The 26,471-nt window shown below is 36.9% G+C and overlaps 1 protein-coding gene across 1 annotated transcript in view; it reads left to right on the plus strand.

Moving 5' to 3' along the window:
- The first annotated feature begins 3,671 nt into the window (after nucleotides 1-3,671).
- LOC131402581 (5'-3' exoribonuclease 2-like) overlaps nucleotides 3,672-26,471 on the plus strand; it is a 28,532-nt gene continuing 5,732 nt past the window's right edge. The window contains exons 1-13 of the mRNA XM_058537252.1: nucleotides 3,672-3,721; nucleotides 3,805-3,912; nucleotides 8,025-8,069; nucleotides 9,516-9,647; nucleotides 12,065-12,183; nucleotides 14,492-14,627; nucleotides 16,141-16,248; nucleotides 16,340-16,429; nucleotides 17,108-17,179; nucleotides 21,708-21,792; nucleotides 22,977-23,074; nucleotides 23,705-23,784; nucleotides 25,157-25,213. Coding sequence (XP_058393235.1) covers nucleotides 3,850-3,912; nucleotides 8,025-8,069; nucleotides 9,516-9,647; nucleotides 12,065-12,183; nucleotides 14,492-14,627; nucleotides 16,141-16,248; nucleotides 16,340-16,429; nucleotides 17,108-17,179; nucleotides 21,708-21,792; nucleotides 22,977-23,074; nucleotides 23,705-23,784; nucleotides 25,157-25,213 — 1,085 coding nt within the window. The 5' untranslated portion in view covers nucleotides 3,672-3,721; nucleotides 3,805-3,849. The remainder of the gene's footprint in view (nucleotides 3,722-3,804; nucleotides 3,913-8,024; nucleotides 8,070-9,515; nucleotides 9,648-12,064; nucleotides 12,184-14,491; nucleotides 14,628-16,140; nucleotides 16,249-16,339; nucleotides 16,430-17,107; nucleotides 17,180-21,707; nucleotides 21,793-22,976; nucleotides 23,075-23,704; nucleotides 23,785-25,156; nucleotides 25,214-26,471) is intronic.

Below are 26,471 nucleotides of genomic sequence, written 5' to 3' on the forward strand. Positions count from 1 at the left end.
ACTTTGTCCAATATTAATGTAGCCAGATCTTTTGACTAGTGCTAGCATGGTCTATTCCCATCCTTTTACTTTTAGCCTGTTTGTGTCTTTATATTTAAAGTGTTTGCTTTTGTAGACAACATACACTTGGGTCTTGCTTTTTTATAGTTTGATGATCTCTGCCCTTTTTTTTTTATTGTGGCAAAAGATACGCAACATAAAAATTGCCATTTTAACCATTATAAGGTTTAGAATTCAGTGACATTAAGTACATTTACAATATTGTGAAACCATTGTGACTCTTCATTTCTGTAACTTTTTCATCATCCTAAACAGAAGCTCTATACCCATTACACAATAATTCCCCGTTCTCCCTTCTCCCCTACCTTCTGTCTTATGAATTTGCCTATTCTAGGTACCTAAGATGAGTGGAATCATATAGTATTTGGCATTTTGTGTCTGGCTTATTTCACTTAGCATGTTTTCTAGTTTCATCCATGTTTAGCATATATCAGAGTTTCATTCCTCTTTAAGGTTGACTAATATCCCATTGTATGTGTTTATCACATTTTGTTTGGACACTTGGGTTATTTTTACCTTTTGACTGTTGTGAATAATGCTGCTGTGATCATTGGTGGACAAGTATCTGTATGCCACATCAATGCTTTGGGTGTATACCTGTGAGTGATTCCTGCTTTCATTTCTTTGGGTATATACCTATGAGTGGAGTTGCTACATCATATGGTAATTCCATGTTTACCTTTTTGAGGAACTGCCACACTGTTTTCACAATCTCTGCCTTGTAATTGGGGCATTTAGAACATTTACGTTGAATGTGATTATTGATATGGTTAGATTTAAATCTGTCATCTTACTGTTTGTTTTCTGTCTCATCTGTTTTTTGTTTCCGTTCTTCATTTCTTCTTCTTTTGGTTTAAGTATTTTTTATGATCTCGTTTTATCTCTTTTTTTAGCCTTTTAACTATTAATTCATTCAACCATCAATTTCTTCACTTTGTGTCCTTGGCTCATGCAGTCCTCCATTCGTTAGCTTTCTGATCTTGGGAAAATGACTTAAACTCTCCTAAACTCGAAAGAACTGGAGCTTCTTGCATTACACCGCACTGCTCCCTACCATCTCTATCCTCTGGTCATTTCTGTATGAGAGCTGAAATAAGGCAGAGTGTCACCTTGTTTGACCTCAACTGGAACGTGTGTGTTGATAGACTGAAATTTTTCACTGCTCTGCTCATGTTTGCGAATGACCATGAGAATGCTGCAAATACTGATTTGGGATTCCAAAAAAATTTTAGTGAGTAGGTGAATTCACAAATATGAAACTTGTAAATAATGAAGATCAGCTATATATGTACCACCTAGGGTGGTTGTGTGGGTTAAATCAATTAATACAAGTTAAGTTCTTCAAACAATGCCTTAACACAGACTCAATTGATGTTTCAGAAATTTATTTGGTAAGTTAGTTTTTAGTAGTTTGTATGTCCAGGTATAAGTGAGGATATTTTTATGTCTAATTTTTGGTGACATTGCATAGTGTAGAATTGTGCTCTTTTCATGTGGTGAAATCCAGGTTTCCTACCCTGCTTTTTTCCTGTCACTCCACTCGTCTACTTCATTTAGTCCTTTTTTTTTTTTTTGCAAACATGCAGGCATGGCTTTAAGGGCTGGAAGGATTAATAATGAACAAAAGCGATGTTGCTCCCTGACCCTACATTCTGCTTTCTTCACTATGATGTGTTTTTTTTGGAGCTGGCTACTACATTTTTTAGGCAGCTTTATTGAGATGTGATTCCATACCATCCAATTCACCCATTTAAAGTTTATAATCCAGTGGGTTTTTTTAATATATTCACAGATGTGTGTAACCATCACCACAGTATTTTTTAGAATATTTTCATCACCGCAAAAAGAAGCCTGAACTCTTCAGCTACCATCCCTTTATCCCCTACCCTGTTTACCCCATCCCTAAGCAACCACTAAGCTACTTTTTGTCTCTATAGATTTCCCTATTCTGACTTTCCTATGAATAGAATCATATAGTATAGGTTTTTTTTTGGCTGGTTTCTTTCACTTAGCATTATATTTTCAAGGTACATTTATGTTGTAATATATAATACAAAATATACCATTTTAACTATTTTTAAGTGTGTAATTGAACAGCATTAAATATATTCAGGTTGCTTCATTTTTAAAATAAAGAGAAGACTATTTTTGATTAGATTTTTTACGTACTGTCTCTGTTCCCTCTCATAGAAATGTGTCTTTGAAAATTCTTTAAAGACACATTCAAAAGCATGCATGTGCTCATTCTTTCTACTCTCCACTTTTTCTAACATAGCTTGTAAGTATACGAGGCTTAAGTCTCATTGGTAATAATGTCCATGGCACATGATTTGTTTGTACAAGTAATGTTTCAAATGGTTATTCTTAAAAGGAACTACAAATCAAATATATTAAACTTGTTGATACTTGAAACTTCTTGATACTTTTCAGTTACTCCTAGTTTCTGCATATTTTGGGTTCACTTGATTATATCCAGTCTCTAAAGAGGTTTCTATCTGTTTTAAGAATATGGTACCTCTTTAAAAGACATAGTGAGTGAAAAGAGCAGGTAAGAAATATACTGTATGCTCACAGAGAAGGGTCTAGAGGCATACACATCAAAATACTGGTTGGCTATCCGTCAGAGATTGGCAAACTCCAGCCCTCTAGATTTGGCCTGTGAGCTAAGAATGGTTTTTACTTTTTTTTTTATTTTTTACTTTTAAAGGAAGATTAGCCGTGAACTAACATCTGTGCCAGTCTTCCTCTATGTTATATGTGGGTTGCCGCCACAGCACGGCTGACTAGTGGTGTAGGTCTACGCCTAGGATCCGAACCTGCAAACCCTGGCCGCTAAAGCGGAGCATGCCAAACTTAAGCACTATGCAGGGGGCCGGCCCTGGTTTTTATATTTTTAAAAGGTTGTAAAAATGAAATAAAACATGAAAGAATATGCAACTGAGACCCTGTGTGTCCCGCACAGGCTAAAATATATATATTTACTATCTGGCCCTTTGCAAAAAACATTTGCCGATCCCTGGTTTAGGTATGATTGGGATTATGGGTAATTTTTAATTTTAAAATGGTTTGGTGAGTTCTTTTTTTATTTAGTACTTGTAATATTAAAATGGATCTTGCTTTAAAAAAAGCTATAATGTTCGTTTGGCTGGAAACAAATTACAGGGTTTAGAGTAGACTTGTTTAATCTTTACTCCTTTTGTTGCAGCATGATGAACTTGCAGATAGTCTTCCTTGTGCAGAAGGAGAGTTTATCTTCCTTCGTCTTGATGTTCTTCGTGAGGTATGTAGCAATAATCATTGGAATCAGCCCTCTAAAGCAGAGTGGCATTTCATAGCTTTAATGGCAGCATTCCTTTTTGGTTGTAGTATTTGGAAAGAGAGCTCACCATGGCCAGCCTACCGCTCACATTTGATGTCGAGAGGAGCACTGATGACTGGGTCTTCATGTGCTTCATGTGCTTTGTGGGAAATGACTTCCTTCCTCACCTGCCGTCGTTAGAGATTCGGTATGTGTGTTTGTGTGGGTTTTTAAACTACTGTTGTAGCCTTCTTGCTTACAGTGCGTACTGGTCCTAATACATAATGTTTGTTTCCTGGTGGCACGGAAGGTGCAATTGACCATTTGGTTAACATATACAAAAATGTGGTTCACAAAACTGGGGTGAATTCATTCTTGAATAATTTCAAAACAGAAGTATTTGCTTTTATAAGAAGATTATTTTACATGTATTTTATCACTTACAGGGTTACCTTACAGAAAGTGGTTATGTCAATCTGCAAAGAGTACAGATGATCATGTTAGCAGTTGGTGAAGTTGAGGATAGCATTTTTAAAAAGAGAAAGGATGATGAGGTAAAGTGTTTCTATTGCAGTAGCTAAATTGCTCCTGTCTCTAATATGCTGTGATGATCCTGTGATTGTACTTTTAACCTCTTTGAATGCATTGTTATATTATTATAGTGTATCAAACGCCAGTGTAATCATGAGTGGCCAGTGCTTTGATTATTTTATAAAGGCTGTGATGCTTGCTGTGTGGAACTGTGTATTGCACACTGTGTGAATTGCACTGTAATTTTTTTCTCTCTTCATAATCCTGATTAAGATAAAAATCCAAACACGTGTCTGATCAACGGGATGTGAAATGAGGGTTCCAAGACTGGGAGAATGCTGGGGATGAACTAGTGGATGCCATGTTTTATAGGAAATGTTGATGCTCTGGAAGTCAGGTGAAGACCTAGAAACTCTGTACTCTGGTAGTGGAGTGTAGGGGCCTCTGGGTTAGATAGCATCAGTCTAGGCAGAGGGTTGCAGCTCTGAGTAAGCAATTAAACATAAAAGAAAGAAATAAAATAATAAAGCACTTGAAAATTGATGACATATGATGGAGTGAGTGCTTAGCTGAGAAGTCCAGTCTGGCTTGGACAGTTGGGAGTGTGGTTGGGCCGTTCATGAGACAGCAAGCAGTGGGGGTAGAGCAGGTTGGGGTGAGGACAAGGTAGAAATTGAGGTTCATTTTGGAGATACAGAGTTGGAGGGGTCAAAGGACACCTGAGAGGAGAAAAGTCCGTGAAGCAGTTAGATGGATATGTGTAAAGCTCAGGGCAGAAGTCTTTTGGAAGGAGATTTGAGAACATTAGCAGAATACTTCACGTCATGAGTGTGAAGTTGAAATCCCTGGAGCTTTGTATGGAGTTCAAGTGCCTCCAACAGAAACCTTAAGAAGCGTAGATGTTAAGGAGTAAGGGGAGTCAGTTCTAGAGAGGTGGGAGGAAATCCCTGAAGAGATGAGAAGCCACTGGTGCTGCCGGAGGCGTCAGAGTGAGATAGGCCCCTAGTCCATGGCCAGGGGTTCAGAGGTCCTGAAGAGTTAGTGGGGTGGAGGGGCAGTAGCCTGGAGGCAGAGTAGGTTGCAGGGTGATTGTGCAAGAGTGGCAAGGGAGGCAAGCAGTGGGTAAAATGAGCAGATAGTAGCTTTTTAGAAAGAGAGTGAAGGAAATCCTTTTAGAAACTGATTTTATAAAAAGTCATATGGCTATTTTGAGCAAATAGCAACATAATCATATTGCTACATTGCTTCATTATCTCCTAACAGATTAAAACATGTCATTGCATCTGACAAGATTTTATATTTTCTTCAGCTTTGTATGCTATAGCTAGTGATCTCTTTTTTAGAACCTTGGGTACCATTTTATATACCAGTGTGAGTAGACTGTAAGTGTTCTTTTTAAAGCCTTTGGTACTTGGTAATGTTCTGTGATGGCAAGAATTTTTCACATGTAAAATTTAAATAGCATAACTGACTTTGTCTAGGATATCAAATGTCTATCAGGACAGCCATTTTTAACTAAGCCTTCAACAATTATGGTGGCTCCACCTGACCTGCTGCCATTTATGCTTAAGAAAAAGCTACACAGACGGTGTAGTACTTGGTGTAAAAGCCTCACGTTAGAACAGTCCTTTTATGTGGTTTTAGGTTACTCTGTACTATTAAGTATTGGTGATATTTGCCATTAGAGTGGGATGTATGGGATTTGATAGATACCAGAGTGCTTCAGATTTGAGTAATAAAGTTTCCAGCTGGCCTGGCAGAGAGGGCATTTTAAAGCTTTGGATCGTTTTTGGTATCCCTGACATCATATGATGTTTGTCAGCATAGTTGGACATCGGTGAAATTTATGAACCCTCAGAAATTCAATATGATAGTATCTAGGTGTGTGTATTTTCCCAGGAAGTGTGTCTCCGGCTTTTGACAGACTTCCAAAGAAGTTCATAGCACACAAAAATTAAAGATCAGTAAAGTCCAACCAGGTATACCTATTTTGCTTATGTGTAACTACCACCCTTAGAAATAGGTATTTAACTGACCAGCAGAATACATGGTAAAAGAGGAATACATCAATATTTATTATTAAAATTGAGCAGTTAGGTCAGAAATATGATGCTTTTTATTTTATGAGCTTTGATGTTTGCCTTTTGTCTTGCAAATCTTCTTCATTTATTCAGCATATATTTATTAAGTGTTTACCGTGTGCCAAATAGTATTCTGAGTGTTACTGCTACAACAAAAAACTAAAGAAAAAAAGCAGACAAAAATTCTTGACCTCATGGAGCTGATATTCTTCCGTGGGAGATGGACAATAAACACAAAAACTAAGTAAAGTGTGTAATGTGTTAGAGAGTGATAAGTGCTGTGAAGAAAAAAGCAGATGAGGAAATATCTGGGAAGGTGGACATGAGGACATTGCAGTTCTAGAAAAGATGACTAGAGAAGGCCTCACTGACAGATGACTTTGAAGGATATGAGGGAGTAATCATGCAGGTGTTTGCAGGAAGAGCATTTCAGACAGAAGGAACAGCCAGTGCAAAGGCTCTAGGGCAGGAGCTTACCCAGGATGTTCAGGGAACAGCAAGGAGCCAGTGTGACAGGCAGAGAGGAAGCAAAGGGAAAGTAGTAGGGGTAGGAGAGGAGGTCAGAAAGATGGTGGAGGGCCAGATCTGGTAGGACCCTATAGGTCGTTATAAGAACTTGAGCTTTCACTCTGCATCAGTGGAGGGTTTTGAGTATAAAAGTGACAAGATCTGACACATATTATAAAAGGATCACTCTAGCTGCCCTGTTGAGGCTAACTGTATGGAGGCAAAGATAGAAACAGTGAGCCCAATTAGGCTCTTTTGCGATAATCCAAGGGAGCCAACATGGTGGCAGTGGAGATTGATAAGAGGTAATTGGATTCTGAACATGTTTTGAAGGTAAAACTAGTGGATTTGGCTGGTGAATTAAATGCTAGGGGTGAGAGAAGGAAAGCTATTAAGAATGACTCCAAAGCATTTTGTCTGAGCAATTGAAAAATGGTCTGAGCTGCTGTGATAAAGAAGACTGGGAGGCACAGAGCTAGGGGTGGGGATGCCATTTGGGGCATGTGAAGTTTGTACACCCAAGTGGAGATGTTGAGTGGGGAGAGGTCCTGACTGGGGAGTCATCAGCACGTAGATGGTGTTTAAAGCCGTGAGACTAGATGATCACTCCCATGAGAGTGAGAGGTCCAAGTACTGGGTGAAGAGGAACGCCAATGTTAAGGTGTTGGGAAGTTGAGGAGTGAAGGCATTCAGCAAGAGTGAAAGAGGAGAACCAGGTGAGTGTAGCGTCCTGGAAGCCAAGTGAAGAGCACGGATCAAGAAGGAAGAGTCACGGTCAGATACGGACTGAAAACTGAGTAATGGATTTCACAGTCTGTGGGTCATTGGTGACCTAGATGAGTTTAAAGATGGGGCAAAAGCTTGATTAAAGGAATTGGTGGTGTTGCTGTCTGAGGAGGTTTTAAGGTGGTCAGTCACCATGTGTCCAGCATTCAGCCCCTCTCCTGGCAGAAAGCACAAAGTTCAGATCTCAATAGGGTGTTATATTGCAGGTGGCAGTACTGACTTGGAAGTGATGGAAGTGCAGCTGCTGGTAGAATGACAGTCAGTACAGGACCTGCTGGCCGCTGTTTCAGTCCACAGCAGCAGCCCTGGCCACCGTAGCTGTCGTCTCAGTGCCTTGATGCTCACAGAAACTTGGGCGTGGGAGGAATGCTTTCTGGGCTAAAGGAGGCCTTTGAGTGGCCCAGAGTAAGTGGGGAGTTGCTTATTTGTATCTTGTCCGTATTGGTGGGCTACTTGCTCCAGGGTAAAACAGAGGGTCTTTGTTATGACTCTTGCATTCTTTCCTGAAATGATATCAAAAACTATCTGAAAAAAATTAAGAGGAATAATTAAAGTGTATCTAAACTCAATTTAGAATGCTCTCTGTCTATCTAAAGTTCTGATAAGCAACACTTTGAACATATAGTCCATTGCCTAGTTTAATTAGTTACGTTTCTGGGGTCTTCCTTTAAAACTTTGTCTCCCAAATCATTCCTGGTAATGTTTAACTCTTACATTTTTGTGTAATTATTTGACAGAATATGTGGATTTTATACTTTTAGGACAGTTTTAGAAGACGACAGAAAGAAAAGAGAAAGAGAATGAAGGTGAGTTTTAATTAATTTCATCAGATTGGCAATAACATACATTTACAATTTGGGAGGAAGATAGCTTTTTATTCCTTATCCAGTAGTTTGTTAGGGACATAATGTCTACCCAGCTGCCTCTTACCTGGAGAAAGAATGCTGGTGTCAGTTTTAAAGAAGTCCTTTCTAAGCTCTAGAGTCTGAGGGGATACACTTGATGGGCCAGAGGGGCCGGGTAGCACTTAGCTATTTGAATTTTTTACGGTAATTGGGTATTGTTTTTGTAATAAAAATAGTTAGGTCTTTGTATCTTCTTGAAAGTTACTACACTCTGTCTATATCCTTGTCAGGTTACTCTTCCTAGAACACAACACTCGAAACTTTGTTGTTTCTCTGCTCAGAAATTACCAGTGACTCCTTAGTTCCCGCAGAATCCAGTTCTGTCTTAGTCTGGCGTGCAGAGCATACTATGATCTGGTCAAGTTCTCACCCTGCTTTCCCCAGTTGTCTTCTAAATATACCAGGTCCCTCCTGACTCAGAGCATTGCCTTTGTTTGGTCCCTCTCAATGGGTTTCTGACTTCACGGCTCCCTCCCATCTTACGTTTTCCACGAGGCCTCCCTATTGCTTCCGCTTGTAATCCAGGTTGAGCAGTCCTTCCTTTTAACTCGAGTGCTTCTCGCTTGTGATATTTGTTTTCTTAGTTAATTGCATAACACTTTATAGTCACTTAACTTCCTAAGTTTTTGTTTTTCTTGTCTTCCTTACTGGATTTTAAACAAATGGAGTTTGGGGACTACCTTTTATTATTATATTTTATTAGAATCGAGCAATTTCAGGAACCTATAAGGGAGAAAAGTAGAGTTGTTTATTGTTGCAGGTGGGTTCAGAACCACTTAGATAGGGAAGGGCGTGTCTGATGTCTACCTCATATATTATTATTTTCTTTCAGTCAGTGTCTGTTTAAAAAATATCTTTTATCAGTCAGCCGTGACTGTCACCTACTGTAGCTATAATCATAGCTCTGACGAATTGGAAACAAAGAGTTAAATTCCATCAAGGTGAAGGATAAATAGAAGTTGTATTTCCTAAGTATAAATCAAACTCTTGGCTTATTTTTTTACCTTAATAGTTATCTTTATTTGCCTAAAATTGTGTCTTGAATGCGTTTTGAAATTGTAAGTGAACATAAGGCAATAACCTAATGAGATTTGAATAGCTTCTATGTATCAGAAAAGTGTATTATATGTACTTTTATAGCAGAGTTATTAAATATTACAGACTATTGTTTACAGGGTAAGTTACCATCAAATCAAACTGTAGACAACCCTGTAATGTTAACGGAAATCCATTTCGTCTTTAAAGAGCTTACAGCAGGGACTCTTTTCCATTGCCTTCATTTCTTCCTGTCATCTAACTGTGTTGTGATTTAATTTTAATTTCTACATTCCTTTCCATTTATGTTAGAGAGATCAACCAGCTTTCACTCCTGGTGGAATATTAACCCCTCATGCCTCGGGTTCAAGAAATTCACCAGGTTCTCAAGTAGCCAATAATCCGAGACAAGCAGCCTATGAAATGAGGATGCAGAATAATTCTGTAAGTAACTTATTTTTATGTAGCATTGAAGAGTGGTGACTTTCAGATGCCTCTTACAGTTGTGTGTGAATTTTATCACTTAGCCTGGAGTTGTTTTGTTTTATAGTTTTTCTCAATTTCTTTTGCCTTGAGATATCTTTAACTCTGTTAAATCCTTATTAATATGAAAATATCTAAATGATGTGAAAGAAAAGAACATACATGTAAGTGTGGATAGCTAAGTGGCTGCAGTGTTTCTCTAATGCAGTCGGGCCACAGTGCTTCCTGCTTCCCCAAAGGTAGTGGGTGGTGATGGTGCTAGAAGCATGACAGGACATCCAAATATCTCATAGCTAGAGCAAGAGAAGACGGTGGTTTTGCTGCCGTATTTCCCCTTTCCTCCCAGGGGTCAGTTATGGGCATTTTGCAGGATAGTATTCCTCAGTTTGTCAAATACAGGTACTCCTCACTGCCTAAACTCTCACTCTCCAACTCAGACGTGGAATATATCTGAATACATATTTTAAGGTAGCTCTCATTATCCAAAATTTTTTTAGAGCTCTTTTTTTTGTTGCTGGGAAAGATTTGCCCTGAGCTAACATCTGTTGCCAGTCTTCCTCTTTTTTTCCCCCTCCTCAAAGCCCTAGTACGTAGTTGTATATTCTTGTTATAAGTCCTTCTAGTTCTATGTGAGCCGCCACCTCAGCATGGCTACTGTCAGACAAGTGGTGTGGTTCTGCGTCCAGGAACCGAACCTGGGCTGCCAAAGCGGAGTGCGCCAAACTTTTTTGTGAGGGAGATCAGCCCTGAGCTAACATCCATGCTAATCCTCCTCTTTTTGCTGAGGAAGACCAGCTCTGAGCTAACATCTATTGCCAATCCTCCTCCTTTTTTTTTCCCCCCCAAAGCCCCGGTAGATAGTTGTATGTCATAGTTGCACATCCTTCTAGTGGCTATATGTGGAACGCAGCCTCAGCACGGTCGGACAAGCGGTGCGTCAGTGCGCGCCTGGGATCCGAACCCGGGCCGCTAGTAGCAGAGCGCACGCACTTAACCGCTAAGCCACGGGGCCAGCCCTGAGCGCGCTGACCTTTAACCACTAGGCCACAGGGCTGGCCCCTGTTTTCTTTTTTCTTTTCTTTTTTTTTTTGATAGTATTAGCCATACAGTATCATGAATAAAATTGATATTATACATTTATTAAAGGAAAGTGTTGTGAGCTCTATGTGAAATATGGTTTTGCTTTGTTGTAACTTTTCTTGGCCTTTGGTGTGAACTACCTTCATGCTGAGGTTTTAGTTACAGTATCATTAAAATAGGCTCCTGAGTTCTCGATTTAAAAATAATTTACTTGAAATATCTAATACACTGTGAATAACAGAAGAAAAACTTTACCATGAAAACATTTTCTGCCACTTAGGTTTTTGGTCATTTAACATTAAAGTTGCAGAACATTTTAATTTTTGTGTGTGTGTGTGTGTGAGAAAGATTGGCTCTGAGCTAACGTCTGTTGTCAATCTTTCTCTTTTTGCTGAGGAAGTAAGTTTGGCCCTAAGCTAACATCCATGCCATCCTCCTCTATTTTGTATGTAGGATGCCACCACAGCATGACTTGCTGAGTGATGTGTAGCTGTGCGCCCGGGATCTGAACCTGTGAACCCCGGGCCGCTGAAGTGGAGTGTGTGAACTTAACCACTATGCCACCAAGCTGCCCCTAATTTTTTAGTTAAATATTAAAATACTTTAGGGTGCTACTATGTTCATTGAGTTAGGTACAAAGGGAAGATAATGGTAAATTTAAAGTGGTATCCAAGTCTTTGAAATAATAATAAAAGCTGCATTTTTCTAAGATGACTAATAGATTTTATTTGTACAATGAATTTTAAAACAACATGTATAAAATAGTTTAACAGATATCTGGCGGAGTCTCATTAAACTGTTGCTTTCTGGAATGGTTGTACTAGGTTGAACCACTTACATCTAACTTTATTCTCACCAGCATTGAGTATTTTATGTATTAATTTATATACATATATATATATTTTTCCCCTTGCAGCTTTGTTAGTTAATTGGTGGAAAGTGATCACAAATTCATAACACCAGGGAACCACCAAAGGAAAAAAATGTTCAAGTCCTATAATTAAAAAAAAAATCTATGAAATTAAGTTTTTCTTATTTGTTCTGAAGCAGTTTTTACCTTAATGTTCAGATTCTTTTGAGTTTAAGCGTAGGAGGCTTGGTACTATATTATTCTATTTTGGAGAGGTAGAGTAGGCCAAGATCAGTCTTTATACTTTCTAAATATATTTACCATATCTATTTAATAGCTTAAAAAAAATGTATTACTGTGGAGCATGGTGGTAACAGTAGTTGGATGTAACTTCTTATGTGAAATGAATAATTAAATCCTTCCTCTGTAATGTCATAATTGTCTACAGAGTCCTTCAGTATCTCCTAATACGAGTTTCACTTCTGATGGCTCCTCGTCTCCGATAGGAGAAATTAAGCGAAAAGCAGAAGACAGTGACAGTGAACCTGAACCAGAGGATAACGTCAGGTGAAGCCATATTTTGGCAGCACTTTGTTAGCAAATTGCTGAAATAGATGCCGTCTAATTAATGCTATTTAGCTTAGAGCAGCAGTGCCTTCAGATGCTTGCCTGTGATCTTTTTATCCTCCAGTAATTAATGTGGAGGGTTAGGGTAGTCAGTAAATTCCAGTGAGATGTGTAAGCTATAGCTGTTAAACCTAAGTATCTAGATTAGTATGCATGCTGGTTTTCGTCCTCCAAGCCACTTTTCCCTCTGAGACCAGGCACTAGATCGGCTAGACATGAAGTGTTTAGCTCTATGTGATCTGAATGTTACTGTTATGAGATTAAATTTTCAAGCTGCTTAACCCAGAAAGTTCAGTTACATTTGGTTACTTGATATAGTTTGTTTTAATCATCTCAATTGAAAAGTTTCTTCTTTAAAATGAAATATGCAAAAGGCTTTCGGTTAAGAGATAAATGTATTTTTAAAAACCACGAACTTGCATATGCACCAACTATATTTCATGACAGAGAAGATTCTCATTAGCTATATACTTAAAATTTATATAGGAAAATTTATATAGGAAAATTGGATTCTTTAATTTATACAGAAGTTTGAGATCATTATATAATAAGATTTAACAGCTTCTTGTGTGATTAAATCTGGATTTGAACCCTGGGCTCAAGTGCAAAGGGCCAACAACCTCAATAATTGTAACTCATTTAGAATTTTGCAAAATGATTTATTTGAAAGTTAAACATTAGTGGTTCACAGCTCATGCTTCTTTTATAGGACGTGGATGATGTGTTTGTATTTATGATTAGAAACTTCAGAAGTGTGATGTCTGGTTCTGTATTTTCCCAACATCTTTTGATGACAGATTCAGAGATCTGTGGTGACTTGTGATTGAGCATCTACCTGATCTGAGTTTTTATCCTCTGCTTCTGCAACTCTTGGAGTATATTTTTTGTTTTACCATGTAGCCATCATGATCAATATCAGCTTAATAGTTAACTTGATTTTTTTTAGTACTTTATTGTTTAATTTTGGTGCTGAAGATAATCAAAGTAGAATTGCTTCTATCAAGAAATGCTTGGAGTTCTTAGCATTTATTTCATTAGTAGTTTCTGTAAAATAGTGATATTCAACATTATGGATAGAAGATATTTCTCCTAATTGATGTTCTGTAAATCTTTTGCATGGGGGCAAAGTTAAAATTGGTATGGTGTAAGGGCCGGCACGGTGGCACAGCAGTTAAGTGTGCGCACTCCGCTTCAGCGGCCTGGGGTTCGCAGGTTCAACCGCTTGTCAACCCATGCTGTGGCGGCATCCCCTATAAAGTAAAGGAAGATGGGCATGGATGTTAGCCTAGGGCCAATCTTCCACAGCAAAAAGGGGGAGGATTGGCATTGGATGTTAGCTCAGGGCTGATCGTCCTCAAAAAAAAAAGTAAATAAAAAAATTGATATGGTGTATTCTGAAACATGACTGCAATTAATTAGTAAGATCTGGCACATGGTAGAAAAGAGCCCTTAATGGAGAATCATCCTGATGTTCTTGATCATTCTTGATTTTTTTTTAGTATTCTTTGGCATCTTTAAATCTTTCAGAGATTGAGAAATGAGTACTTAAAAAAATAAAAAAATATACTTTGAGTGAAAATGTGGTTTTTCACATTGTATTTTCAGTGATTAATGAAAATTTAGTGAATTGATGACCTCCTTCTAGGTTTTACCAGAACGTGTGTGTGTGTGTCCATGTCCTTCACTTATGCCAACAATGCTTTGCTGAATGATGGAGAAGGCCCAAGGATAGGGAGAGTAGGTATATACATAATTTCTGCCTGGCTTCTAGATTATTCTTTTTTAAAAAAGTAATTTAGTTGACTTTCTTTGTGTAATTTAGATATACTTTAACAAACTGAGAAACTTGAACTATATAAAATATCTTCAGTATTTGCATCTTAAAATGTAGTTTTAGAATTGTTCTACAATCAAAAAAACATGTAAAACAGTATGAAAATCTGAGCAAACAAGTGTTGTGTATCTACTTTAATAAATGGTTATTCTCTTTTTTTTTTTACTGTAGTTTTGTAATGATCTTTGTAGAATCAGTGTTTGAGTTTTTAACGTTTAACTATCTTTAAGTTGATAATAAATCCTGTGAAAGTGGACTTTTTAGAAATAATTAAATGAAGCTATGTTAATATTACTGTTTAACTCGTTTACATTTTACCTGGCTATTAAGTATAAATTGATTTGGATGATAAATTGGTAGCTAGTTACTGAAAGTGTATTAATTCAACATGAACTGGCTTTGCCTGATTTTTAGGCTTTGGGAAGCTGGGTGGAAGCAGCGGTACTACAAGAACAAATTTGACGTTGATGCAGCTGATGACAAATTCCGTCGTAAAATTGTACAGTCTTACGTTGAAGGGCTCTGCTGGGTTCTTCGATATTATTACCAGGTACAAAATGAATATTCTCCTCTAAATGTCTAGTTAATCATTTTAAGAAAATAGTTATTTCTATAATAGTGTGTGTTGTTGAGCTATATTCTGAAATTGAACCCAGAATCATATTTTCAAGCTTCCTATAAAGAAATTCATTACTTTAAATAAGATTTGTTTGTAAAGCCTTTGAAGCTCCTTAGGTGTTAATATATAAACGAAGCTAATTTTTGTTATGCTAAAGAATTTCAGCGTTAAATACTGTGGTTGAGAGTACTTGGTCTTTAAAATTATTCAAGTTTATTGTTTTGTTTAATTGGAATAAAAAATAACAGAGTAACTAATACACAGTCGCTAAATGGCTGAACAAAGGACAAAAGCCTGGAAAATAACTGGTAAGAATTTGAAAGGAATTTGAATGCTCCCATTTCCTCCATATAGTGTAGTGATGTTACATGAAGTGCATTCTCATTGGAGTAATCTGTATCTGACTTAAAGCTTTTGATAAATGAGATGTCAGATTGGTGAGAGATTAGGCGGAAATATAGGGGATTGTAGCACTGATAATACCTGGTTTCGTGCTTGGGGAGTGAAGCAAATTTGATGTGACTTGGGAATAGGTGAAGTTTGTTGGAAAGTAGAAAGTAATTTAATACACTAAGTATCAATTGTAAAATATTCTCATTTCGTGTTTTACTCCGACCCTCAACATTTTTCTCCCCAAAGCTCCCAGTACCTAGTTGTATATCCTAGTTGTAAATCCTTCTGGTTCTTGTATGTGGGACACCGCCTCAGCATGGCTTGATGAGCGATGAGTAGGTCCGAGCCCAGGATTCAAACCGGCGAACCCTGGGCCGCTGAAGTGGAACGTGTGAACTTGACTGCTGTGCCACTGGGCCGGCTCTGACCCTAAGGATTTTAATTCACTAGGCGCAGAGTCAAAACTCATTTCAGGAAGGCTTCTCTTTTCTTTGAGTATAACTTACTGTTTTTTCTTTTTGATTGGTTTACTTAAATATTTTTAAAGTAAAGAGAATGTTGTCACATGAAAATATAATAGGGAATTGTAAAATGAAACTTTTGGCTCTTTTACTCTCAGTCACTCTTCTAGTGATGTCCCTTACCCACCTGTACACTCAGTGAGTGTCAGCTGCAGTTGTTCTTCATTTTATGGGATGATAGCAGCTCTCGAGTTGGAAGGAAATGTCACCAAACACATTTTAAGGATAAAAATCTTCACCAAATTGTGTTTGTTAGTATAAAGTTTGGTATTAACTACTGATTATTAAAGATGCTTTGCAGTATTTTGTAAATCAAGGAGCCGTCGATACGAAGTAAAAGTTTAGATTTAATCCAAACATCTTTTAGGACTCATGGAAAAAAAATAATATATGGCATGTATACCAAAAGTCATATGTTTTATCAATAGAATATTATAGGTTGATAGTTTAATTTTTTTGTCTTTACCGTGTCCATCATTAACATAGATTTGTTTTTGTTGTTGTTTTCTGTTTGTTTTTACTGATTTTAGGGCTGTGCTTCCTGGAAGTGGTATTATCCATTTCATTATGCACCATTTGCTTCAGACTTTGAAGGTATTGCAGACATGCCTTCTGATTTTGAGAAGGGTACTAAACCGGTAAGCTTGAGTATTTAGAGCCATAACATTTGTAGAATTTTGGCTTAGATAAAAATTGTGTCTTATCTTAAACTTTTTTTCTTTCTTGCAGTTTACACCACTGCAACAACTTATGGGAGTTTTTCCAGCTGCAAGTGGTAACTTCCTACCTCCATCGTGGCGGAAGCTCATGAGTGATCCTGTGAGTGTCTTAGTTTTTGAGTGTGTTGATAACTGGATTTTTGTCGTACATTTTGCTAGCACTAGTCACAATTGCTTTTGCATCTTATAGTTACAATAGTGAAGTCCAGAAACAAAGTAAAAGTATTTGGATTCTTCTGTATATTTTTTACTACTTTTTTTTTCCCTGCTTTCCTTGGCCATCAGTACCCTACCCAGTAAATAAAATTGATGTGTGTTTGGGAGAAATTCTTATAACAGTCATTTTGTTCTCAGCATACCTGTAAGTCATTATTTTTCTTGGTTCCAGCCATGTGTGGTGGGTACCAGAGCATGAAGGCTGGTTTACCTGCAGTCACCGCTGCGTGTGTTTTGTGTCCTAGCTAGAAAGAGTGACACCCAGCTGAGAAGTAGGAATTATTAGAGTTAATAAACTCTTCACTGTCTTGGGCCCACAGTCGTCAGTTCTAAAATTCTTTTATAATAAGACCTTTTTATTTTCATCTTTTAAAATAAAATTGTTGATTTTGTTTTTACTAGGCCCGGGATTAGTGACCTGATATCTTAATAACATTTTTTAAAAGGAGTGAAACTTCATTTTCTTATCAGGCCTGATAACTCGAATGAAAGTTGTATCAAATTCTTTATAACAGAAATATGTGACTTTTGTTTTGAATCTTTGCTTTTCTCCCTGATACAGGAGTGTAGTATAATTGACTTCTACCCTGAAGATTTTGCTATTGATTTAAATGGTAAGAAATATGCCTGGCAAGGTAAAATTTAGACATTATTCCTTTTGGTTAAAATAATTTTCTCCTTTTGGTAAACTGTAAGCAGACATGATTTATGGGATGAAAGAATTTCTGTAAAAGATAAGTATTTTAAAGATTATATGTGAAATTTTGATATTTTTTCATCTAACCTGGGATTAGCAATGATTAACAGTGATTTTAATAGTAGCATTTTGATAAACAGTAAATTGAGTTGAAATAGATTAATGATTATATCTTTTGTCTCCTTTGTGATTAATTAATGGGATGTGGGACATGCTCCTTCCATCAGTAGCTCATTGACACCTTTGAGGTTGCTGAGAGTTGTAGAAACATGAAGTGTCCATGTGGAGATTCACTTATACTCTATGGAAACTTTTGAAAAAAGTATTAGAAATTTCGTTTAAATACTTGGCGTTGATCATTACTTAAAGTTTATTTATTATTTACATATCTATTTTCTCATTCTTTCTGTTCACAGATTTTGTAAGAATGACAATATAAAATTAGTACTAAATTTAAGCTACTGTTTATCACTCACCAAATGTGTGATGATGACTGAATGTAAAACACAGTGGAGAAGTCTCTCACACAGTGAGCCAACGATTATTTCACACCTAAGCCCCTTTCAGCAAATTATTTTAACCTTTTCTTCCACCATATATTTTTCTAGGATAATAAGCAGTTTGGTAAAATCATGTTTTCACTCTTTTTCCTTTATTATTCCCTGTGATGCAGATGACCAGTAAAATGACTCAAAGAGAATTGTGGCACAAAGGGGGATAAATAATAATTTATAAATTGAAAATCATTATTTTATGAGATTTTAGGGTTGAGTTTTGGTTATGTAGTAACAGAAATTTCATATTACTTTAGTGGAATGATAATGAGAATTGCAACCTATTGATTGGGGTTGTGTAAGTGTTGTGGTCATATTTTGTTATATGTAAGTGGATTGGGGCCTTAGGTTGTTTTTGAACGTGTTTTGTGGAGGATGTTTTGATTAAACTGGAAGGAGAAGAGACATAGGAGAATGGGAGGCAGTAAAGTAATAATATAAATACATAAATAAGTAAATATATTTATGTAAGTGATTGTTAAATAAATCCTTGCCTGGATTTTTTAAATAAATAAGTAAATATATAAGCATGCAGATGACTTGCTGAGTATATCAATGTAATATAAATCATCCAGAGGAAAAGGAAGGCAATGCACAACAGTTACAGTTTCTCCACATCCTTGCCAAGATTTGTTATTTTCTGTTTTTTGATAGTAGCCATCCTAATGGGTGTGCAGTGGTGACCACTGTGTTTTTGCTTTCCGTTTTCCTAATGATTAGTGATGTTGAACCTTTTTTTCATGTGCTTATTGGCTATTTCTGTCTCTTCTTTGGAGAAATATCTATTCAAGTCCCTTGCCCATTTTTGAATTGGGTTTTTGTTGTATTGTAGGAATACTTTATATATTCTGGACACTAATCTCTTATCAGATATATGATTTGCATGTATTTTCTCCCATTGTGTGGGTTGTCTTTTCACTTTGTTGATAGTGTCCTTTGATGCACAAAAGTTTTTAATTTTGATGAAGTCTAATTTTTGTTGTGCTGTTTGGTGGTGGTTGCCTGTGCTTTTGATGTCATATCCAAGAAATCGTTGCCAAATCCAATGTCATGTAGCTTCCTCCCTGTTTTCTTCTGAGTTTTCTAGTTTTAGCTTACATTTAGGTCTTTGATCCATCTTGAGTTCATTTTTGTATATGGTATAAAGTAAGGGTCTAATTTCATTCTTTTGTGTGTGGATGTCCATTTTCCCGGCACCATTTGTTGAAAAGACTGCCCTTACCCCATTGAATGGTCTTGGCACCCTTGTTGAAAGTCATTTGACCATGTATGTGAGGGTTGATTTTTGGGCTCTCTATTCACGTGGTCAATGTGTCTGTTCTGGTGCCAGTCAGTACCGAACTGTTTTAATTACTGTATCTTTGTAGTAAGTTTTGAAATCAGGAGGTGGGAGTCCTCCAACTTTATTTTTATTTTTTAAGATTGTTTTGGCTATTTGGGGTCTCTTGAGATTCCAGATGAATTTTAGGATGGGTTTAAACTCAGACCTTTAATATTTCTATATTTTTATATGTTATATAAATATTTTTATTTATTAGACTGTAGCAAGAACACATCTTTCTTGAGGTAAAATTTAGTACTATTAGGAGATAGTCATTTCTGCATATGTATTTAAAACTTATCGGAAGTCATGATAATAAGTAAGTTCTTGTCTAAGTTGAGTACATCTTATTTTTTTTTTAATTTATTTTTTTTAATTTATTTATTTTTCCCCCAAAGCCCCAGTAGATAGTTGTATGTCATAGTTGCACATCCTTCTAGTGGCTGTATGTGGGACGCGTCCTCAGCATGGCCGGAGAAGCAGTGCGTCAGTGCGCGCCCGGGATCCGAACCCCAGGCCGCCAGTAGCGGAGCACGCGCACTTAACCGCTAAGCCACGGGGCCGGCCCAAGTTGAATACATCTTAAAATGATAGAAGATAAAATATATCTGGGTACTTTTTCAACATTTATTGAACATATGTTTTTGCAATGTTGTGTTTTCATAATATTTGCTTAGTATGTATTAAAGGAATATAGCATAGTCATTTCAAATGCTGTATTTTTCTACATAAACAGAGAATTTAAGTAATTTGATCAAAGTCACACAGTGGCAGCACTGAGATCTGAACCTGGAGAGCATGGCCACTGTGTTTACCTAAGTATTACCACTGCTTGGGCTGCCTCTGTGTTGTTGAGAGGATTGAATGAGCTAATGCGTGTAACATGGTAAATCAGTGGGAAAAAAGTAGGAAAGAGTAGCTGCTGTTGCCATTGTTACTGTCAGCTCGCTCTCAGGCACGACCGTCATCACATCTGGGTGTAAGACACTCCTTCCTCCCCTGGCCAGGAAGACTGATTTTAGCTTAATAACCTTATTGCTGTCATTAGCACTGCAGGTTGCTTACTGTTTGGAGTTAGATTCTGGAGTTGATATTGAAGGAAAGTCTTTCTGATGATTTGTTTAAATCCTAAATCTAGTAGGTAGAAAACAAAAGCTAGATAATGTCGTTTTGCATGATACAGATTTTGTTAAGTGTATGACTAAATAAAACTTGACCACTGCCTAGGTTTTTTCTACATAAGTGTTTACCGGTAATTGATAAGTAGCCTTACTCAGATAATGGATGTTAATAATCCTTCAAAGCACTTTTTGGACCTTCAGAATTCACACTAGAACCTAGTTTCTTTTTAACTTTAAAAAATCTATATATTCCCCTACTAGGTAGTCAAATTGAACATGTTTCCTAATTTTGAAAATATGGTAGCTAAATAATTTAAAGACAACTTTGGAAACCTTTCATTTCTCATCATTTTAAGGGGAACAGTCACAAATACAGCAGTTTTGAGTGGCAGTGGTTTCAAAATTATTTAGCTCTAGTCAGCATTTCTCGTTATTTATCTTAAAATTTTTATTTAGCCAAAATACTATTTATAATATATATAATAATTTACAGCAGAATATATATATGCTTCAATAACGTTGCATGTTTTTGTAGTAATAGATAATTGTATTCCAGTGCGATTCTTTGAAAATTATGCGTGTAGGTCCAAATAATGACCTTAATTCCAGCACACTCCAGAGGACAGTTTTCAGCCTAAAAATGAACAGCCACTATTCTACATGCCCTCCCGGGGACAAAGTTATTTAAACAAGTCTAAAAATTTTTTGTATATAAATTAATTATTAGGTTTTTTTTTTAAAAATAATTTTATTTATTTATTTATTTTTCCCCAAAGTCCCAGTAGATAGTTGTATGTCATAGTTGCACAGCCTTTTAGTTGCTGTATGTGGGATGCGGCCTCAGCATGGCCAGAGAAGCGGTGCGTCGGTACCTGCCCAGGATCCGAACCCGGGCCTCCAGCAGCAGAGCGTGTGCACTTAACCACTAAGCCACGGGGCCGGCCCTAATTATTAGGTTTTAAAATGTAAACAGAATACTATGCAATTTTAGAGCTGAAAGAGACGTTCCACATATTCCAGTTGAACAGACCTTCTGAGTATTTTGGTTGAATGATCTCTTTTTACAAAAGAAGAAACCAAGTCCTAGAAAGATAAAGGGATATGCTCAAGCCCTTAGGAGATTACTGGCTTGCCCGAAGGCATCCTAGTAAATAAGTAAGGTGAGAACATAGACCGGTGTCCAGGTGGCCACTTGTTCATTTAATTTAAAAATTTTGTCGTCACAGAGTAAAGATTCAGCAAACGTGGTTTTCCATATGAACCCTTTTAAAGATGGAAAACAAATAGAATTTTTTCTTCTACCACCACGGGGAAGTATTTCTATCTGAAATTTGGCTAAATAGAGTTCAGTTCCAAAATGTTTTTATATCAGCAGGGAAATTCTACTAGAAATGTTTGTATGGACCAACGGTAGTTGCAATTTAGGTGATCCTAATAGCTGGGCCGCTTGGTGTGCATTTGTCTCCCCTGGTGTTGCTCCGTTGCCGTTCATGGATGAGCGAAGGCTGCGAGCTGCCCTAGAAGAGGTATACCCAGACCTCACTCCAGAAGAGAGTAAGGATCATACTTCCACTTGGTCGACATTGAGTCTGTGTAATAGAGACTTTACATTTCCTAGTAAAATTAGACCTTTTTTTTTCATTTGTCAGATTTCCCATAGAGGGGGCATAAATCATTGATTTGACTTCTTTATGACAAAAGTTAACTTTGCTTCTTAAAATTTATTATCCATAAGTTGCATAGTAATTAAATACAATTTTTTAACTTACAAATGTTTGTTAAATTTATTAAAAAGCAATACTTCAAGAATATCTTCTGATTTTTTTTTTTTGGTGAGGAAGATTAACCCTGAGCTAACATCTGTTGCCAGTCCTCCTCTTTTTGCTGAGCACGATTGGCCCTGGGCTAACATCCGTGCCCATCTTCCTCTACTTTACACGTGGGACACCTGCCACAGCATGGCTTGATAAGTGGTGCATAGGTCTGCGCCCAGGATCCGAAACTGTGAAACCCTGGGCCACCAAAGTGGAGTGTGCTAATTTAACCACTACAGCACCCGGCAGGCCCAAGACTTTGATTCTTGTATAATATGCATACACAAAAGTATTTTTGCATGTTGGGAGGGTATTATTAATTTCCTCCATCTCCCTTCTTCCCTTCATCCCCACCAAATAACAATAACTTTGCTTGAAAGGTTAGGTTGAAACAAAAGCATTTGCCCTCATATTGCTAACTTGAAATGTTATTTTACACAAAAGGTGGCATTTTGTCGTTAATAGTGACAGTTAAAGTATTGGGAAATTGTAAAGCTGGGCTTTGTTGGAAAATTTATTTAATACTAGTATAATAAACCTATAGAAATAATTATGAACCATCCATAGAATAATCTTTGTTATTAGATGATGCAATTTATTTGTATTTCCTCAGAGAATGTCTATATGTTTCTTATAGTAAGAAATTAAGTTCCGTATAAATAAGAAAACTTTGTCCCTTATCTTGCAAGACTATATTCAGGTATCTTTTAGGGATAATTTTTTTCTGATAGTCATTGATCTTCGAAACTTTATTGTCAAAGCTTTGTTTCTTCTACAGAGATGCATCACACGTTTAGGTCTATTATTTTTTGTGAACTTTATAATTAAGTTTTTAAAATTTAGGTGCTTCCTATTTTACTCTCATAAAAGTTGCTTTTGTAGGTATAATTGTTAGATCTTTATTCTTTTCTTCCTTTCCCCCAGCTAGAAGAAATAGTCTTGGAGGCGATGTCTTATTTGTGGGGAAACATCACCCACTGCACGACTTCGTTTTAGAGCTGTATCAGACAGGTTCCACAGAGGTATGGTCTTTTTTGCCATCATGAAGTGTTTTCAGTTAGTTCATTATTTGGTTAATTAATTGAGAATGCATTTAAAAATGTTTGGTAAAGTAGAAAAAAAATTTACCATTTTAACTGTTTTTAAGTAGGTAAAATTCTGTGGCATTAAGTCCATTCACGATGTTGTGCAACCATCACCGCTATCCATTTCCAGAACTTTTTCATCTTCCCAGATAGAAACTGTATACCCATTAAACAATATTAAACAATACTTCTCCATTCTCCGCTCCTCCCAGCCTCTAGTAATCTCTCTTCTATTTGCTGTCCCTATGAATTTGCCTCTTCTTGGTACCTCATATAAGTAGAATCATGCAGTATTTGTCCTCTTGTGTCTGGCTTATTTCACTTAGCATAATGTATTCAGGGTACATCCATGTGTCAGAATTTCATTCCTTTTATGGCTGAATAATACTCCATTTTGTGTACATACGCCATGTTGTTTATCCATTCATCTGTTGATGAGAACTTGGGTTGTTTCCACTTTCTGGCTATTAAGAATAATGCTACTGTAAACATCGGTGTCCAAGAATATGTTTGAGTCCCTGATTTCCATTCTTTTGGATATATAATCAGGAATGCGTTTTTCCACAGCCAGTGGGTGTACCACCTGAACTATGTCATGGGATTCAAGGAAAGTTTTCTTTGGATGAAGAAGCCATTCTTCCAGATCAGTAAGCATTCATTTGTGTCTAATTGGGTCAACTAGGAGAAAGTTTAGTTAGCATCTTTTTCCTTGTTGCCTAAATGTTTTATTTTCTAGTAATAGTGAGGAAACAAAATAACAACAACAGAAATCTGCTGGGCTAAAAAAGACTTGGCGTCAAAGCCCAGCTCTTCAGCGTAGTAGCTCTGTCAGAGCTGTGACATGTCTGAGCTGTGACATGTCTGACAGAGCTACTATGTTAAAGAGCTGGGCTTTGATGCCAAGTGCAGGGAGCCCTGGAGGTCCCTAGGGAGATCCACAAGGTCAAAACTATTTCCATAATAATACTAAGATGTTATGATCTTATTTCCTTTTGTTGCTCTCTTTCTTTCTTGAGTGTACAGTGGAGTTTTCCAGAGGCTAAATGTAATGTGATATCTCAAGGGACTGACTCAGAAGCAGATAAGAGAATCCATCTCTTAAGATAGATATCAAGCCAGATATTAAAAAAATTTTCAAAAATGTAAAACAATGACACTTCTCATTTATTTTTGTTTTACTTTGTAAAATAGTTTTTCATAAAAAAACGTTATGTTGACTAAATATCTGTGTATGTTGTGTAATCTATTACTGTTATCTTTAAATTAGTATTTTCAAAAGATTTTCAGATTTCTTAATTTCTTAATTTTCAATTAAAATTAACCTTAATTTTTAATAGGTAAATACTGATTGACATAACCAACATAAACAAAAGCTCTTTGAGGTCCTCAGTTTTTTAAGAGTGTAAGGGGGTTCTGAGATCAGAGTTTGAGAACTGCTGCTCAAGGGTATATATCGAGGAATAGAATTTTGCTAATGAAAGATGTATCTTCATCTTTTCTGGATAATGTCGGGTGGTTTTCCAAAGTGATTACACTATTTTATAATTTCAGTGACTGTTTGTGAGAGATCTTGTTGCTGTGCATTCTTGCAAACCCTTGAAATTGTCACTACCTTAGTTTTTGTCAATCTAGTGGATGCCTATTGGCACCTTGTGGTTTACAGTTGTGTTTCTCTGATTCTAATGAAATTGAATGCCATGTGGTATATTTATTAACCGCTTGGTTTTCCTCATTTATGAAGTACCTATTCTCTTTTTCTATTCACTTGTCTGTTCCCCCAACCCCTCCTCATGGTTTGTTGGTATTCTTTACAAATTCTGGTATAAGCCCTTTGCCCATAATAGTTCTCTGTTAATGAGCTTACAAACAAGGAAGATGGGGTCCTTTTTTAAAGATATAAATGATCATATTTTGTTGGTGCATTTTAATGATTTCTCTTTCCTAAAGCAACATCTTACTTCCACTTAGCAAAAAGGTTACAATTTACGAATAGATAATTCTTCTCTTCTTTCTGTTTAGAATAGTGTGTTCTCCTGTTCCCATGTTACGGGATCTGACACAGAATGCTGCAATCAGGTCATTTTTCCAAAATACGTGACATTCGCCCAAAACACAGCTCTGAGCTTGCAAATAAGTTTAAGATGACCTCTGATTCACAAGGAAATGGCAGCTATTATTGCACCAGTGCTTTGAGATTGGAGAGTCCCTGTATTGCAGACCTCAGAGCAGAGCCTCTTGACTTTAAATTATGTGTATTGTTAAGGTTACTGATTTAACAAGCTTGTTTCTCAGCTTTCTGGTTTCCCCTGACAACTTCCAATTCTTCCGGGATTAGGAAAGTGGGAGGTAGGAAGTAGGAGTTTCTAGGGATAGTTTGCTATATAGGAGCAAACAGACCTCTACACCCCAGAGGCCCACACAGCGTCACTGTATTATAACAGGTTGTTTTAATTATGTTATAGTTGTGGCCCTGCAGAGTTTAAAAAGCAGACTGTTATATACTTGATCTTGGGTAAGTTGAGATAGAATGAATTCGTGGAAATTTTTATCAATAATTATTATAAACTTAAAGGGCTAATTTCTGCTATCTGAATAACTTATTTATAGTTCATTTCTTCAATGGTAATAGCATTTTCTATTGAGCAAAAATAATGTAAAATATAATATGACTTTAGAATAAAAATCAACCAACTTACCTACTCATTTGTGTAATTATTGTATATAATTACTAATCTTGATGGCAGGGTTTATGTTGTCATTTTCTTCAATGTTTAGGCAAGACTAAGGCAAACACATTCTAGTAATTCAAGTGTTTCATAGAAGCCTGCTTGGGAAGGCTATTCCTGAATCCTCCTTTCCCGCTCATTGTTGCTTTCACTCTCAAGAAATAGTTTAGATTCTACTTAGATTTCTCATTGTGAAGTATAGGCGTATTTATTTTCCTGTCTTTAATGGATTTAGATAGCAACTGCGATTCTAGAAAGTCTTTTATTTCAGGAAAACTGTGGGGAATTTGGAACATCTTCCTAGATGAGTTGCTTTTGTTTATCTTCACACACAGTTTTGTTTATCTTGACACACAATTTGTCCTGGCTGTTTGTGTTTGGGCTCTTTTGTTGAGGGTGGAGTTCAGAATTGCAAGCTGTGCTCCTGCACCCGTCACGAACAGTCTGGCTCTGACAGGTCCAGTGTGGACGCTGCCTATTAATGCTTGGGGTCTGCGGCTGGCAGTGGTGCTGCGGCCCAGTGAATGCCACTGGTTCCCTCTTTGGATTGTCACTTGTTTGCTTGTGCTCCTCAATTTTTCTGCATGTTTTCGAGGGCCTTCCTCCCC

Source organism: Diceros bicornis, unplaced genomic scaffold, assembly GCF_020826845.1.
Source record: "Diceros bicornis minor isolate mBicDic1 unplaced genomic scaffold, mDicBic1.mat.cur scaffold_161_ctg1, whole genome shotgun sequence".
Taxonomy (NCBI): domain Eukaryota; kingdom Metazoa; phylum Chordata; class Mammalia; order Perissodactyla; family Rhinocerotidae; genus Diceros; species Diceros bicornis.